The following is a 14672-nucleotide window of genomic DNA, read 5'->3' as shown; positions in this document are numbered from 1 at the left end:
TACAATGAATTGTCGTGCTTGATAGTTTGACACCAAAGTGACATAGGCCCAAAGAATAGGATAATAATCGGAAAATTTCCCTTGTTTTTGATAAAGATAAGAGTTGAGTTTTTCCAAACAGTACCTTAATGTCGAGGATATTTTCCCGCTTACGAAAGTGAGAGAAGTGCGTTCCCGCCGCTTACAACGAACGGAGTCCTGGAGTTGGTCTCTCGATTCAGTTGTTGTATTTATCAGTTATTAACTTATTAATACAGTTTACAGATCGCGAAGAATAGGGCACTTCCTTCAACAGTAATTGTGGAATTCACAAGGTTTCGATAACGCTCTCTCCAGAGATTTTTCGAGCTCGTGCTGAACGACCATTCCGTCTTTCTCTGATGCTTTTGTACCTCTATTCTTTCGTCTCTACTATGCCCCGTTGAGATTCTCAGGTTTCACACCTTCTTATCCAATTTGTGACAATTGCCTTTCTCCTTTATTTTCCCTTTTCCGTCAAATTCTGCTTAACTGACTTCATTTTTCTTTGTTAGGCTTGCGCATTTGCATTCGAGGGTTTGGAGACGTGTTACCTTCTCGATCTCCATGGAGAGAAAGGATTTGAGCTGATGCTATCAGCTTATCACAAGTTCACAACTTATGCCGGTTAGCTTACTTACTTCATTCTTTCCCCTTTCTTTCACCGGTTGAAACCAGGCAAAGCTGGAAAAGAATTAAATACTAGAATGTAGTTGGTTCATTTGGTTCCTGTCACGTAGGTTATGTTTGGTTTGAACTTTGAAGGAATAAGTAGGGAAAAGAAGGAAAATGCAGAGAAATCAAGGTTTGAAAGGTTTTCTTACCTTTTCCTACTTTTCCCTTCAAACCAAACCCAATGTTACACTTAGGATAATATAATGTTTCATCATATTAAATATGCGCTGGCCGAAATTCATCAACCAGAAGATTATCCAGAGAAACAACATGCATTTTATATCCACATTGAAAAGTGTAATTACCTCGAACTATGCGATTATTTCTATAATAATCTTGCAGAGACCGAGTCTCCAAGTAGAAGTAATTTCTGTGGTTTTGATACCATTGCTTCTTTATCTTCTTGAAACAGGGGCAAGTTGGAAATTTAGTAAACCATGAAATTGGAGGTCTTTGAGGATGGAACTACGTTAAAGAACTTAACAAAAGACTTAGTGAATTGCATCTCCAATCTATATGCCTTTGATAACATAAGCGTGTAATGAAGGTAAGTGATAACAGTCTGAGTTTCCTAATGATTATTTGAGCATCGTTTGTAACACTTTCTTCATTGATCTGTATTGTGATCTAGTAATTTCTTTATGTTTTTCAATATCACTCTAGCTTAAATGGATTATCCTTCACGCACGTTAGATAGGATAATAATATGGTAGTGTTTTAGATTTCTGACTCTTGAGAGAGCTCCATGACTTGGTTGAGACCATCGTGGATCGGTATATAGTTTGTTCTTTTTTTTTGGTTGTTGGGTAAATTAATAGAACCTCTTCTCCCCTGAAGTTTATGAGCATTGCTGAAACCTCCCCTGGTAATTACAATCACTTCCCCTGAATTTTTTGATATAGTTGTAAGTAGATTCCCTCTATTAAAATCCTCTAATAAAGCCACAAAAATATTCAAAATACCCATGCAGTTACTACTGAAACTGATTTCTACAGAAAAAAAAACACGATTCAAAAGAGGTTTCAGCAACAGCCAAAAACATCAAATGAGGTTTCAGCCATTTACCTTTTTTTGTCTATTATTATTATTATTATTTTTTAAGCTTTTTCCTCCGATGCCTCTATTCAGAAAATTTTGTTGATCTCCTATTTTTATTATTCACTGCAATATTGAATTGTGAATTTGTGATGATTCCAAGATCGCATTTTGTCTTCATGGCAATCTTACCTGAATTTTGTTAACAAAGCATTTAGTTCTCTAAACTTACATAGCGATCTAGATGTCTATCAATAAGAGGGCTCTTGTTATCAAATTTCTTAATTCCTGCAATTTATTTTTTTGGAGGCTTTTTCATCACCTTTTTTTTTTCTCACAAATTAAGATTCATTATAGAAGGAAAAGAAGGGAAGGAACAAAGACTGGCCTGGAACACCCATGACGCTTAAATGAAAGCAATCTCATCATGGTTGCATCCATCTATTTATTTGTTGGGGTGGAGCCATTTAATTAAGGGGCTTTCTTGTTTTCAATTGACCATATGTTTACCTCCAAGCCCCGATAGCTATGTCCACACAATGTTGCTAGCTGAATAATTCTAGCCAATGGAGGCTTCTTTCTCTTTTTCCCACTGTTTTGTGATTGCTGTTGGAAACTTCATTATTCCAATTGTAAGAAGGCCCAAAGCAGGGCTTAGTTTGGCCACTTGTCAAGATTGATGGACATTGGAATAGCACTTAACCCATCAATAGATTGGGGGAGGGAGCGGCACATAGTTAGACACACCCCTTCTAGCCACCGAGTATGCTGCTCAAGTGAGATTCCTAACTTGTCAAGATCATTTATCCGAAACCAGTTTCTCGAATCTAGTTGCCTGGTGAACTGTGCCAGAGCACATATATGACTATGTATATTATGTGGTTGCGTCATCATTCCAAGGGGTGCGACACTTATTGAACAGTCTGTGTCACAATAATTTTCAACATTTACAACTTAGACGATTGAACAACATCATCAGATGGTTCAGAAATCAGACGTAAGATTAAATCGAAAATATCATCTTAGATATATGATTGATGTGTATTTGCTTTGAATAATTGGATAGCAGGAAGCTGTGCTATTAAAGTTCTAACAGTGATGTGGATGATGTGAAAACTAGGAAGTTTAGAGAATTGCAAAGTTGAGCAAAAGGGGAAATGTGGACATTAGATTCCAGCCCCCATATACATATAACCCTTTTCTAAAACAGTATACAAGTACAATCTTATCTAAAGAACCACTTATCAAACATGGAACCCTCTTTGGGAACCAGACTGTTAAACTTCTTACATTGAAACTTGTATATGCGTGCACCATAAAGTGTGAATTAATAGGCAGGAGATTCTTCAAGCACCACATCCAACCCACTTAGGGAACTAGACTGTTGGATTTCTTAAATTGAAACCTGTATACATGGACACCGTAAAATGTTACTAATATGCAGGACATCCTTCAACCACGACACCCTTAGCTGTTGGACATGTAGCCAATGGACAGTGTTCACCATCAGTACCCCACCAATTCAAATCTCTGTTCTCCATTGTTAAAGAGAAATATATTAGCACCCCCATAAAAGCAACCCCTGCATCTAGGGCTGCTGAAAGGATATAGTTGTACCTCTGCCACCATTGTTTCCGGTATCGGAAAACAAAAAAGTTGAAAATTGTCCCTACTATGATCCATGCATTGTAGTTCAGTGCTGTTGCTGGTGGCATCATGGCTGTTGCGCCTAGGAGGACTGGAAGGTTGATCAGTGGGATCCAAGATTGCTTTGGGAATGCTTTGTGCAAGAGCCAGACTAAAACTGGGCCCAGTGCACCTCCAAGGAAGAACCAATTGAGGGCTCCATAATTTCCAAGAGTCCCAAAGATCCGTTTAGGTCCCACCAAACCCCAGATGACAGATGCATCAAAGAAGACACGATCACCTGGGCATGTCCAAGGACTGTTTGGAGGAAGGAGGTCGTCTTGGCATATGTTCTCAATCGAGTCCAGAAGCCACCAAGCCACACCAAGGTTGATAGTTCCAGCTATGATGGTCCCAATAAGCTGAATAGGAGGATCCAGTGAAAGGCAACAACATTAGAAAATATACTAATATATACCAATAAAACTGTAAGATGAAAACTATATGATATTAATATTTGCCAAGCAGATAAAACAAGTTCCTGTTATTGAGAAAAATACAAAAGAAGTAGGGTGCATATTAACGTCTGGACATTAGTGGGTGGAAAGAATCTGCTGAACATTATCAATTGGGTAGTTTGCAACTGCTTGGGCACCGCATATTTAGAAGGTGTGTAAGCAAGCTTGCAACTGCTTATGCGAATTGGGTACTCCACTTGCACCCTTAGGACTAGCAACCGAGCTGGACCAAGTCAGGTTCAGGACAGGCCACTGAGCTAGAATTGTTGCCCACCCTGACCCTGAATGCTAGCTATACAGGACAACTGTAAATTATGTACTCAATTTACTTTCAGGGAAGGTGTTCCAGATATTAGTTTATATTTTCTAATTTAAATTGGTGAGTGTATTGAAGTATAAAATTTTAAATTAGTACTCAGAGGATAATGTTGTGTTACAAGAGTATGTTGTTCATTTTAGAACAAGGTGTGGGGCATCCTAGAGCTTTAACATTCTCAGATTCTATTATAATTAGGCTAAAAAGGAGAAAAGGTACCTGAACTATGAACATTGACCTTGGTGGGATTTTCATGTAATGACCCAGCTTGAAATCACTGAGGAAGGAAACAGCTTGAGCCATGCTCATAAATCCATAGGTTTTGAAGCAGACATTGGCAATTGGTCTTCCTGGATATATAATTCCCATGACATACTCTGTGATGATGTTTAACCCTGGTGTCTGCAAAGAAAACACAAGTACATCAGTGATTCCACTTACCATTGTAGGAAGGTATTGACAAGCAAATATAAAAAAAGATTACATTTTGAATAAATTGTGGGGTGCTTAAAATTGGAAGTAGTGTTTTCGTGCAGAGTTCTAAATATATGAACCATAGAGATTCTTCAGTACCCAAAAGCTGGACGGTTCTTATTTTTTCAAGTTGTAAATTGTTTTTCCATGTCAAGACTTCAATACCGATATTCTTACTTAATTTGACAAAGTAGAGCTTATCCTAATTACTAATCAATCATTTATACATTAATCACCTGGTTGAGTTTAATGACGAATTTCAATTCCAAAGCTAAGACATTAATGAACATAATAGTATCTTTACACACATAGACAAATTTTTTTGGTCATGTTGTATAGACTATTTTTACTTCTATATTTGCCCTACATAGTAGGTCTGCATCCAACTTGAAACATCCCAATTACTATAAAGATTTTCATTATCTTTTCTTTCATGTCTTGTATGGTGTAAAATTAATTCAGAAAAAAAAAATTGAGTTGCAAATTTCTGTCTTCATGACTGTATTAAAAAATTCCATTTCACTTCATGAGGGTAACAAAATAAAAAAAAAAAAAGAGGAGAAAATCAGTATAGTAAAAGAGTAACAAAAAGAATTATGGCAGTTGATAAAATTGAACGGGAAAACAAGATTTTTGTAGACTCCATACAGTTGGGATAAGGCTTATTTGACTTAAAGAATCTCAGCTGTTGATAGAAGCGTAAAACATACCATGAAAATTCAAGGATATTGAAAAGTTAGTATGTAAAAGTGTTATCCACTTGTATAGCTGTTATGATATGTATATTGTATATGATGTACCTTATCTTAGCCTAGCATAGCTCATAGTTGAGAGTTAGTTTTTAGCTAATGGGCTGTCCATATTCTAGAATTATTCCCCGCATGAGCTGTTGCATGAGCTGGCAGGTTAGTTACAACAGTTTTCTGTATATAAGGATTTGTACAGCAGAAATATTCCATGAGTGAATGAAGTTTCTTCTCATCTTCAACCTTTCTTATTTGGCTTGGTTTTAATCCAAGTTTGTTCATGGTATCAGAGCTCTCGATCTGATATTGATTTTTTTCAAGTTTTTTTTTACTTATTGGTGGTAAAGAACGATGGAAGAGGAGCAAGAAATTACTCTTACTCCTGCGGCTCGGGTCGCAAATACTACTGCTGGAGCTACAAGGGAGCTCTTATATGGCAACAATGGAGATCCACTTGTGTTGTAGAGTTCGGATAATCCGGGAATGGTCCTGGTAATTGCTTTGTTAAATGGAAATAATTATCTTGCATGGAGCAGGTCGATGAAGATAGCTTTGGGTGCAAAGCTTAAACTGGGTTTTGTAACAGGGGAATGTGTTAAACCTAAAGGAGCACCAGAATTAACTCAGTGGAACAAAGTGAACTGCATGGTGACTTCATGGATACTTAATTCCATCTCTAAAGAAATTGTTGAAGCCTTCTTATACACTACAACAACAAAGGAACTCTGGGAAGTAATCAAAGAGAGATTTGGATAATCAAATGGGCCATTACTCTATCAGATTCAAAGGGAAATCAACACAATCTCTCAAGGTACTATGTCTATCGTGAAATATTATACTAAGTTACATAAGCTATGGGATGAATTAGCATGCCTTATGCCCTTTCCTATATGCACCTGTGGAGTTGCAAGATCTGTTTCTGATATTAATGGTTTTAATAAATTGATGCAATTCTTAATGGGTTTAAACGATACCTATGATAATATCATAAATCAGATTTTAGTTATGGATCCACTTCCTTCTATTAACAAAGCTTATTCAATGGTCTTGCGTGTTGAAAAACAAAGGGAAGTTCATGGTTCTTACAATGACAATATTGAATCAAATGCTTTGTTAGCTAAAACTCAATTCTACAAGAAAGAAGGGATGGAATCTGTTAAGAAAGAAGAGGGCAGTGGGAGAGGGAACAATAAAAGAGTAGACAAGGCCAATAAGCATTGTAGTCACTGTAACATGAATGGTCATGTTAAGGAAACTTGTTTTAAATTACATGGCTACCCGGATTGGTATAAGGATTTGAAAGGAGGGAAAGGGTCAGGTAGAAATGTGGCTAACATGGTGGATACTCCACTGGATATTGAAGATGATAGTGAGGACAAAAATTCAGACAAACAGAGTTCTATTGCTAATCTAGTACAACAAGAACTGATGAAATTACTGAAAGGCAAAATGACAACAGAAAGTGGAGTACATGTCAATTTTGCTCATCTCAATGATTTTGCAAGTAACACTTTTTCTTATGAATTTGCCATGGCTTCTACTTTTAATGCTAACTTACTATTGAAATCTGGAACCTGGATTATAGACACAGGTGTTTCAAACCACATGTGCACTGATATCAAATTGATTGAAAACTCCAAACCAGTAAAACAAATCATGCTTGTTTACTTACCAGATGGAACCATTCAATTTGTTAAACATATTGGAAATGTGCCTTTGAATTCCAGATTGAACTTAACATAAGTTTTACATATTCCAACCTTCAAGTTCAACTTGCTTTCTGTTAACAAGTTTGCTAAATCAGCAAATATCAAATTCATTTTTAAGCCTAACCAGTGTATATTGCAAGACCAATGGACTGAGAAGATCTTGGTTGTAGGCAAGCTAGTAGGAAACTTATATATTCTAGACAAGTTTTGTTTTGATCATTTTGAAGATCATTGTAAACCAAAGGCAATTTCCGTTTTGCAGACTGAAATAAGATTCCTAAACATGATGTATTTGACAAATTTGGTTCTTTATTTGCTAATACATCATCTTGTTTACCTTTATCTCTCTGGCACAAAAGGCTTGGGCATGCATCATTTGTTGCTTTAAAACGTCTAGATCAGTGTAAGAAAACCATGAATCATCCTTTACCAGTGTGTGATATTTGCTACAAATCAAAACAACATAGACTTCCTTTTAATCTTAGCAGTATTCACACATCAACACGTTTTGAGTTAATACACATGGATTTATGGGGACCTTACAGACAATCTTCCTTATTTGGTGCACACTATGTGCTAACAATTGTAGATGATTTCAGCAAGGCAACATGGACCTATTTACTGCCAAATAAAATGCACACTCACTGTTTTTTTTAATTTTCATATTATGGTTACCACTCAATTTGAGAAAAGAATAAAGTCTGTAAGGACAGACAATGGCACAGAATTTGTCAACAAAGAATTTCAAAAGGTTTTACTTGATAATGGGATTTTGCATCAAAAGAGTTATGCATATACACCCTAACAGAATGGGATAGTAGAAAGAAAGCACAAACATTTACTTCAAGTGGCACGCTCTTTGATGTTTCAATCAAATTTGCCCAAGAAATTTTGGGGCCATTCAATTTTAATGGCTACACACATCATAAATAGACTTCCTAGTTCTATTTTAGGATGGAAAACACCTTTTGAGATTTTACATAACAAGATACCGAATTACAAACACTTAAGAGTGTTTGGATGTTTGTGTTATGTAGCAAATACTTTTCCTCATAAGGATAAGTTTAAAAAGGAGTTTCAAATGTATTTTTATTAGCTATAGTCAAGGTCAAAAGGCTTTTCAAGCATATGATATTGAATCACATAAAGTCTATGTTACTAGGGACATTGTCTTTCATGAATCTATATTCCCTTTTAGCAAGTCTTCAGAACACATTGATGCATTACCCCTTCCAATTGTGACAGAAACAGATGATATACTTAATACTCCTTAGCTTGATCAACCCACAGAACCAGAAATTCAACTAAATGATCTCACTTCTGAAATTTCAAAACAAAATGATATTGAGCCAATTCCACCTTCTCCTATTGCACCTGATCAAAACCCTACCCAATCAACCTTGGTTCCTAGGCATAGCACTAGGCTTAAACAGAAACCAATTTGGCTCAATGACTTTGTAACAAATATGGCTACTGCTAGCACATTGCCTACTGCCAGAATTTTTGATCAGTTTCAAAGGTCTCAGATATTACACGACCATGCCTAATATTCACCTCCAACTTTTCCTTTTATTAAATCTTCTTGTTTCAACAGTGCATATTTATCCTTTTTAGCTAATATGTCTAGCATCCAAGAGCCAACAGTACATATTTCCTGGCACTCATTGTTTATGTGGACGATGTCCTTATTACTGGAACATGTGAAGATAAAATTCTTGATGTCAAAAATTTCCTAGATGCTGCTTTTACCATCAAAGACTTGGGACATGCCAAGTATTTCCTTGGACTTGAAATTGCAAGAGGAAATACTAATACTTACATCTGTCAACGAAAATATATTTTGGATATCATAACTGATGCAGGATTACTTGGGGCAAAGCCAACTTCCACTCCATTTCCTAAAGGCCAGAAATTATTTGCTGATAAAGGGACACCACTTGCTAAACCTGACAAGTATCGAAGACTAGTTGGTCGACTATTTTATTTAAGCCTCAGTAGGCCAGTCACCTTTGCTGTATAGCAACTCAATCAGCACGTTAATTCTCCATGTCAACTTCACTGGGATGTTGCCATTCATCTTCTTCGATACTTAAAGGGATGTCCATCAACAGGTCTTTTATCCAGCAAATAACTCTCTTGTTGTGGAAGCATATTCAGATTTAGACTGGGCTTCTTGTCCACAGAGCAGAAGGTCACTTATTGGATACTGCATCTATCTAGGTTCTGGCTTAATATCGTGGAAAACAAAGAAGCAAACCATGGTATCTCGATCATCAGCAGAGGTAGAGTATCACGGCTTGGCCTCCACTGTCTGCGAATTGCTTTGGATTTCATACATTCTTGCTGATTTTCGTATTTCTCTTTAACTGCCAATCACTCTCTGGTGTGATAACCAAGCTGCCATGCATATTGCAGCAAACCCTGTCTTCCACGAATGCACCAAACATCTCGATATCGATTGTCACTTATTCCGAGATAACTTCAATAAGGGTTTTATCAGTCTTCAACATGTTTCAACGAAGCACCAGGTGGCTGACATTTTTACTAAAGGCCTCTCCAGTCCGCAATTTTCTTATTTGCTATCCAAGTTGGGCATGGTTGATTTTCACCAAGTACCAACTTGAGGGGGGGATGTTATGATATGTATATTGTATATGATGTACCTTATCTTAGCCTAGCATAGCTCATAGTTAGTTAGAGAGTTAGTTTTTAGCTAATGAGCTGTCAATATTCTAGAATTATTCCCTGCATGAGTTGTTGCATGAATTGGCAGGTTAGTTACAACAGTTTTCTGTATATAAGGATTTGTACAACAGAAATATTCCATGAATGAGAATGAAGTTTCTTCTCATCTTTAACCTTTCTTGGTTTTAATCCAAGTTTGTTCTAGCATGATAAACAAAACCACTACAAATGACATCCACATTAACTTAATACTGGGTATCTTACTAAAAAAGCTTAATACTGAGTATGAGAAAAAAAAATTATACCCTTGCTTCCAGTACATAATAGGAAAGATGGTGAAATGCTAAAAATTTCTATTTGACTGCAACAGATGTTTGCCTTTAACTTTATTACGAGAAGAGGGAATACTGGGCTCTAGCTAATTTGTTTATAATTCTTAGCTGGTATCTTACAATATATTTAGATTATCTAAAAAAGTAAATCAGAAATTTTCTACTGCAGAGAAATATAGAAAGGAAGGGGAGGGGTGAGTTTAATTTGATTACCTGATTTGTTGTTGCAGTGATAACGCTTATAGGAAGGGTGAAAATGAAGGCAAGTGCAGCAGCAAAAAGGAGTCCCCACCATGGCATCTGAACTTGATCTTTCAAGAAGATACAGAGTACAAAGGATACTGCCACTGTCACCACGAGTAGAAGATGGAACCACCATTCAGGTATGTTCTTGTACTTGCTCATCAATCTTGTGTGAATGTCCACCTTGCCCTTATATGAGGCACGAAATCGTTCATAGATCTCCCTGTTTGTTCAATCTAGTTCAACATCTGAAGGGCTTATTTGGATGCATAGAGAACACAACAAATAAAAGAATAAGAAGACATTACCTTCCATAGAAGAATCCTACATGAGTGAGTGTAGATGCAATGGTGGCAAAACCAAAGCCGTATGTCAAAGCGAAGAATGTGCTTAGATAGATTCGTCCTTGCTCCTCATAATTTGGGATATCTAACTCGAATTTATCGTTTACAATGGCGGTTATATTGTACTTCCCACCCTGGACTGTGAACAAGTGGGAGGAGAAGATGGGAAATGTCTTGGCTTTGTACAAGTCCAACCCCCAATACGCTATGAGGATTGCCACGTACATGACTATTACATATCCAACAAAGACGTTGGCAATTGCAAAGAAAGGGGAAATGAGAGGGCTGAACAGGAACGAAGCTACGGCAGACCAATCGAGTGTTAACGCCCCTAATCCCAGACCCTTCATCCCTGAACCGAGCTGCTGGGCTGTGACTGACTTGGAAAATGCCCAACAGACCCATGAGATGCTCGTCAAAGTTGGGAAGAGGTAGCCTGGGATTGCGTACCAGGAAAAGCTACAAATTAGTGCAATCAAGAAGAACTTCCCCCTTGACATGCGTTCTTCATCCTTCTCATGCAAGGCCCTGCAGTGGTAAAAATACTTGGCTTAATATTAAGTTGCTCTCCCAGTCTCTCTAATATCAGGGTACATTAAAATCAAGAAAAAGATTTTAACTCAACTAGTACAATGACAATAACACTGATAAAAAACTGATATTGAAGTGGGCACCGAAACACATGGTCAACCCAGAGGTTTGTCTTACAGTGCGGATTGACTGCATTACTTACACACATGACCGAATGAGAAAGATCGTTATGTTCAGGATCTATCTATCTGGCTTATGCATTTAGGTTGTATCTGTGTCTCAGTAAAATGGGCGTGATATTTTCCAGATTTAAGTAGTTTAAAGTTTAAACTATGAAACTGACAGGGAAAATGAAACTTTTCACCACAAAAAGGCGAAAACACATGAGGGGGAATCACCGTCTTCTTTTTTCATATTTACTTGGGTAATGGGAAAGTTTATTTTTCCCCTAGGTAAATAAATAACTTTCTTTAGAAAATAGTTGTCAAAAATGCATTTTTTATATGATGTTTGGTTCTGTGGGCGTTTATTCAATAAATACTGTCATATAGACACCATTTCAGCAGTTCTACTCTCTTGTTTTTATGTATGCATTGAGAATGATAAAAATGGACTTTCGGATTTTATGCACACTTATTGTTTGGAAAAATTATCAAAGCTTCTACAAATGATTAGACGTTTTTCACTGTTACTCTGATGTGGAGCCTAGTGATGTCTAATTGTCATAAACTGATGTCAAACAAATAAAATAAACAGAACCAAAGCATATACTTAATAATAGATTTTTATGTATAAAATAATCATTATGAAAACAAAATAAATATATTTCTGAAAATACTTTAAAGATAAATCAGCATAAAAAAATTTACCGGTAATGTATTCTCTTCCCACTTCCCAGGGTTGGTAAAAATAAACAGAACCAACGATTACTGGGCTTTAATTGAAACTGTCAGGTCTGACCTGATTAGATCATATATTGACAGTTTTGCTTAATTTGACAGTAAAACCACTCATTTATTGGGTTAACATATTTGGGCATGATAATACGATAATATTAAAGTATACCCTGAAAAAGATAGGTATCGTACTGGGGTTATATTCGCAATATGCTGATATGCACATCTATATAATTTATATATGCAATTGGCGTTTAGATCTTATCGATTGAGAACAACCAAGTCAACTATGATTGGGGCATAAAATGCAGATCCAGATGGCAACACCCCCATATAATTCGGTCAATTTAATACGCTTCAGTTGGGTCTGTCTGACCCATTGGCAGCCACAATCCTATTTCTATAGTCACATTTAATGATTTAAAGTTGGAGTTTGGTTAAGTAATCAAAGTGCATGTATGTACATACCGGAACAGGGAGACTTGAACCAGAGTACTGGGCCACCACATATGTGCTGGTTCAACCACATACTTCCTTAGAAGTCCAGCCCAACCGTATCCTAATACCTGCAAATCGCAATGGCCATTACTCATTAGTCATTAGCGTATTGATGAAACATCCCACACATTCGTACACACGTGTAATAAGCAATAATAGACTTTGTTCATCATGCAAAAGAAATTCATATTAACGATTAACGTGTGGGAATTGATCTCCTTTTTAGATGACACACACCAGTCCACTTTTATTTTGTCTGGAGCTCCTTAGTTTATGGTTATGGGGCGTTTAGTCGTTTACAAACACAACCCCCCATTGTGATCCAGATTTGCTCTTCACAGTTCATTCCTTAAACCAATTTTACAGCAATCGAAGCTGCACATTAGAAACACCTTTATGGGAGATGTTTTTAATGTATTGCTGCAACGAGCTGTGAGACGGGTGTATGCGAGGAACGCTAGTGCGAAGGGCAAATCCAGATTCATATTTATTGAAATCAATTTTAGCGCAAGCACTGTAGTAAGAAATATATAAAATGCAGACTTGTGCATGTTAACGATGGCAGGTGTTATCTATAAACTGACATTGATGATAAGATAACGAATAACCTTTCGCCATAATGGCCTTCTCATCGAAGCAATATCCTGAAGTCATCTTGAAGCAATACAACCATCATCTTTAGTTAATATTTACCGCAAAAGTAGCTATCAACAAAGTGGCCTTTTTTTTTGTTGGATCTGAATGGTGCAACGAGGTTAAAAAGATTAAAGAGAAAAACAAATTAATCATGGAAGGGGGTGGGTCGGTGGGTCTACGTTTATCGTGCCTTGTGCTTGCTACTTAGAAGCCAACCGATGGTGGCTCGGTTGGTAGGTTCTCTGACTCGTCGGAGTAGAGACCCCATGAAGCAAAAAAAAAATAATAATAAAATAAAATAATAGAAGAACAACCAGAAGTGAAGGGAGGAAGAGAAAAAGAAATGCCGAAATCACAGACCTGAGTGGTTATTACAAGTATCCATCCGGCCAAGAAGGAGATGTTTTTCCGGTAGAAAGCCTTTATAATGTTGACGATGCCGACGGCATAGGCGTATCCACTCCCAAAAGCGCTCCCGGCATTAGCGAATATGGAGATGAGAACATGTTCCTTCATGTTAAATGGTCCCGGATTCAGAGAGAATTCCGTCGACCCAAAACCTGGTAAGCGGAATTTGGTGCGCGGTAGGACAGAAGCCATGAAGCGGCCGATTGGGAGGGTAGCCACCTGAACGGTGATCTGGGTTATGATGAGGGGCTCCGTTCGGTAGGCGAAGAATTGGTTGAGGAATGACAACAGTGCGCATGATATCAAACCCAGGAACCACATCCGGAAGGTCCAGACGGGGAGGGTTGGATCGTCGGTGTTGGTCACCGTTAAGCGCACTTGTTCGATCGGGGAGAGCTCATCTTCGTCAACTATTTCTTTGGGCGATTCAGGCAGCTCTGTTTGAACAGTTCCCATGGGGAATGAGACGGAGACAGAGAAGGAGATGGAGAGTGAGGGAAGGGGCCGGGAGAATATTCTGAATTGCTAGGGTTGTCTATCTTGCTATTAAACTCCAACGGTCCAAGTTCAACTTATACTGCCAATGCTCTAAGTCGTTTGAAAGTCAAACCTCGCTGGCTATCGGCCTATCGCATGGTCGCTTGTGAGAGAATGAGACGGAAAGATTAGCTTGAGATAATAAATTAGCAAATAGTCAGTTTCTCTCTTGGGACATCTGACGCAAGTTGTATCACACCGTCACCCACAGTACTATCATTAATGAGTCATGAACGCGTTGTAGTTGCAAATTACAAGAAAATCAAGAGAATCAGGTATGAAAGGAGCTTAAAAGCGTAATCCTTTTTTCGGCTCGACTCGCTTGTTGGGCGGGGCCTTTTCGTCGGCCACCCAAGTAAAACCAAAACTAGTGAAATGCCCCTAGATTTTGTTGAGTTTTTGCCGATGTATTTGAAAGTTGAAAAACTGGCGATTCCTTTTGTAC

At 37.6% G+C, this 14672-nt stretch overlaps 1 protein-coding gene and 1 long non-coding RNA gene across 4 annotated transcripts; one reads left to right on the top strand and one right to left on the bottom strand.

The window, feature by feature from the left end:
- The first annotated feature begins 94 nt into the window (after positions 1 to 94).
- On the top strand, positions 95 to 10699 carry LOC148850765 (uncharacterized). Of its 3 annotated transcripts, XR_016099229.1 has the most exons (8): positions 131 to 434; positions 534 to 645; positions 1106 to 1240; positions 5995 to 6219; positions 8980 to 9228; positions 9338 to 9399; positions 9533 to 9645; positions 10365 to 10699. It is a non-coding gene; the product is annotated as an uncharacterized LOC148850765 (long non-coding RNA). The 3 variants fall into 3 exon arrangements; XR_016099228.1 differs by lacking the exon at positions 5995 to 6219; XR_016099227.1 differs by lacking the exons at positions 5995 to 6219; positions 8980 to 9228; positions 9338 to 9399; positions 9533 to 9645 and having other exon boundaries at positions 95 to 434.
- Positions 2870 to 14620, bottom strand: LOC148850764 (oligopeptide transporter 4-like). The gene is made up of 6 exons (XM_088944626.1): positions 13643 to 14620; positions 12617 to 12714; positions 10686 to 11249; positions 10348 to 10600; positions 4408 to 4590; positions 2870 to 3776 (listed from the first exon to the last, which is right to left on the bottom strand). The coding sequence occupies exons 1-6, from the start codon at positions 14144 to 14146 to the stop codon at positions 3162 to 3164; spliced, it is 2217 nt and encodes a 738-aa protein (XP_088800752.1). The 5' UTR covers positions 14147 to 14620; the 3' UTR covers positions 2870 to 3161.
- Positions 14621 to 14672: the final 52 nt, after the last annotated feature.

This window comes from Nelumbo lutea, chromosome 5, assembly GCF_056320005.1.
Source record: "Nelumbo lutea isolate HS-2025 chromosome 5, American lotus-T2T, whole genome shotgun sequence".
NCBI lineage: Eukaryota > Viridiplantae > Streptophyta > Magnoliopsida > Proteales > Nelumbonaceae > Nelumbo > Nelumbo lutea.
This window is presented reverse-complemented; position numbering and strand designations above follow the sequence as displayed.

Excerpts from the sequence above, each read along its gene's own strand:
- LOC148850764 (XM_088944626.1), bottom strand. The coding sequence starts at position 14,146 with ATGGGAACTGTTCAAACAGAGCTGCCTGAATCGCCCAAAGAAATAGTT. Across the intron at positions 12,715-13,642 it reads TACTTGTAATAACCACTCAG|GTATTAGGATACGGTTGGGC; the intron begins GTCTGTGATTTC and ends TGCGATTTGCAG. Across the intron at positions 4,591-10,347 it reads TCACTGCAACAACAAATCAG|ACACCAGGGTTAAACATCAT; the intron begins GTAATCAAATTA and ends TTTTCTTTGCAG.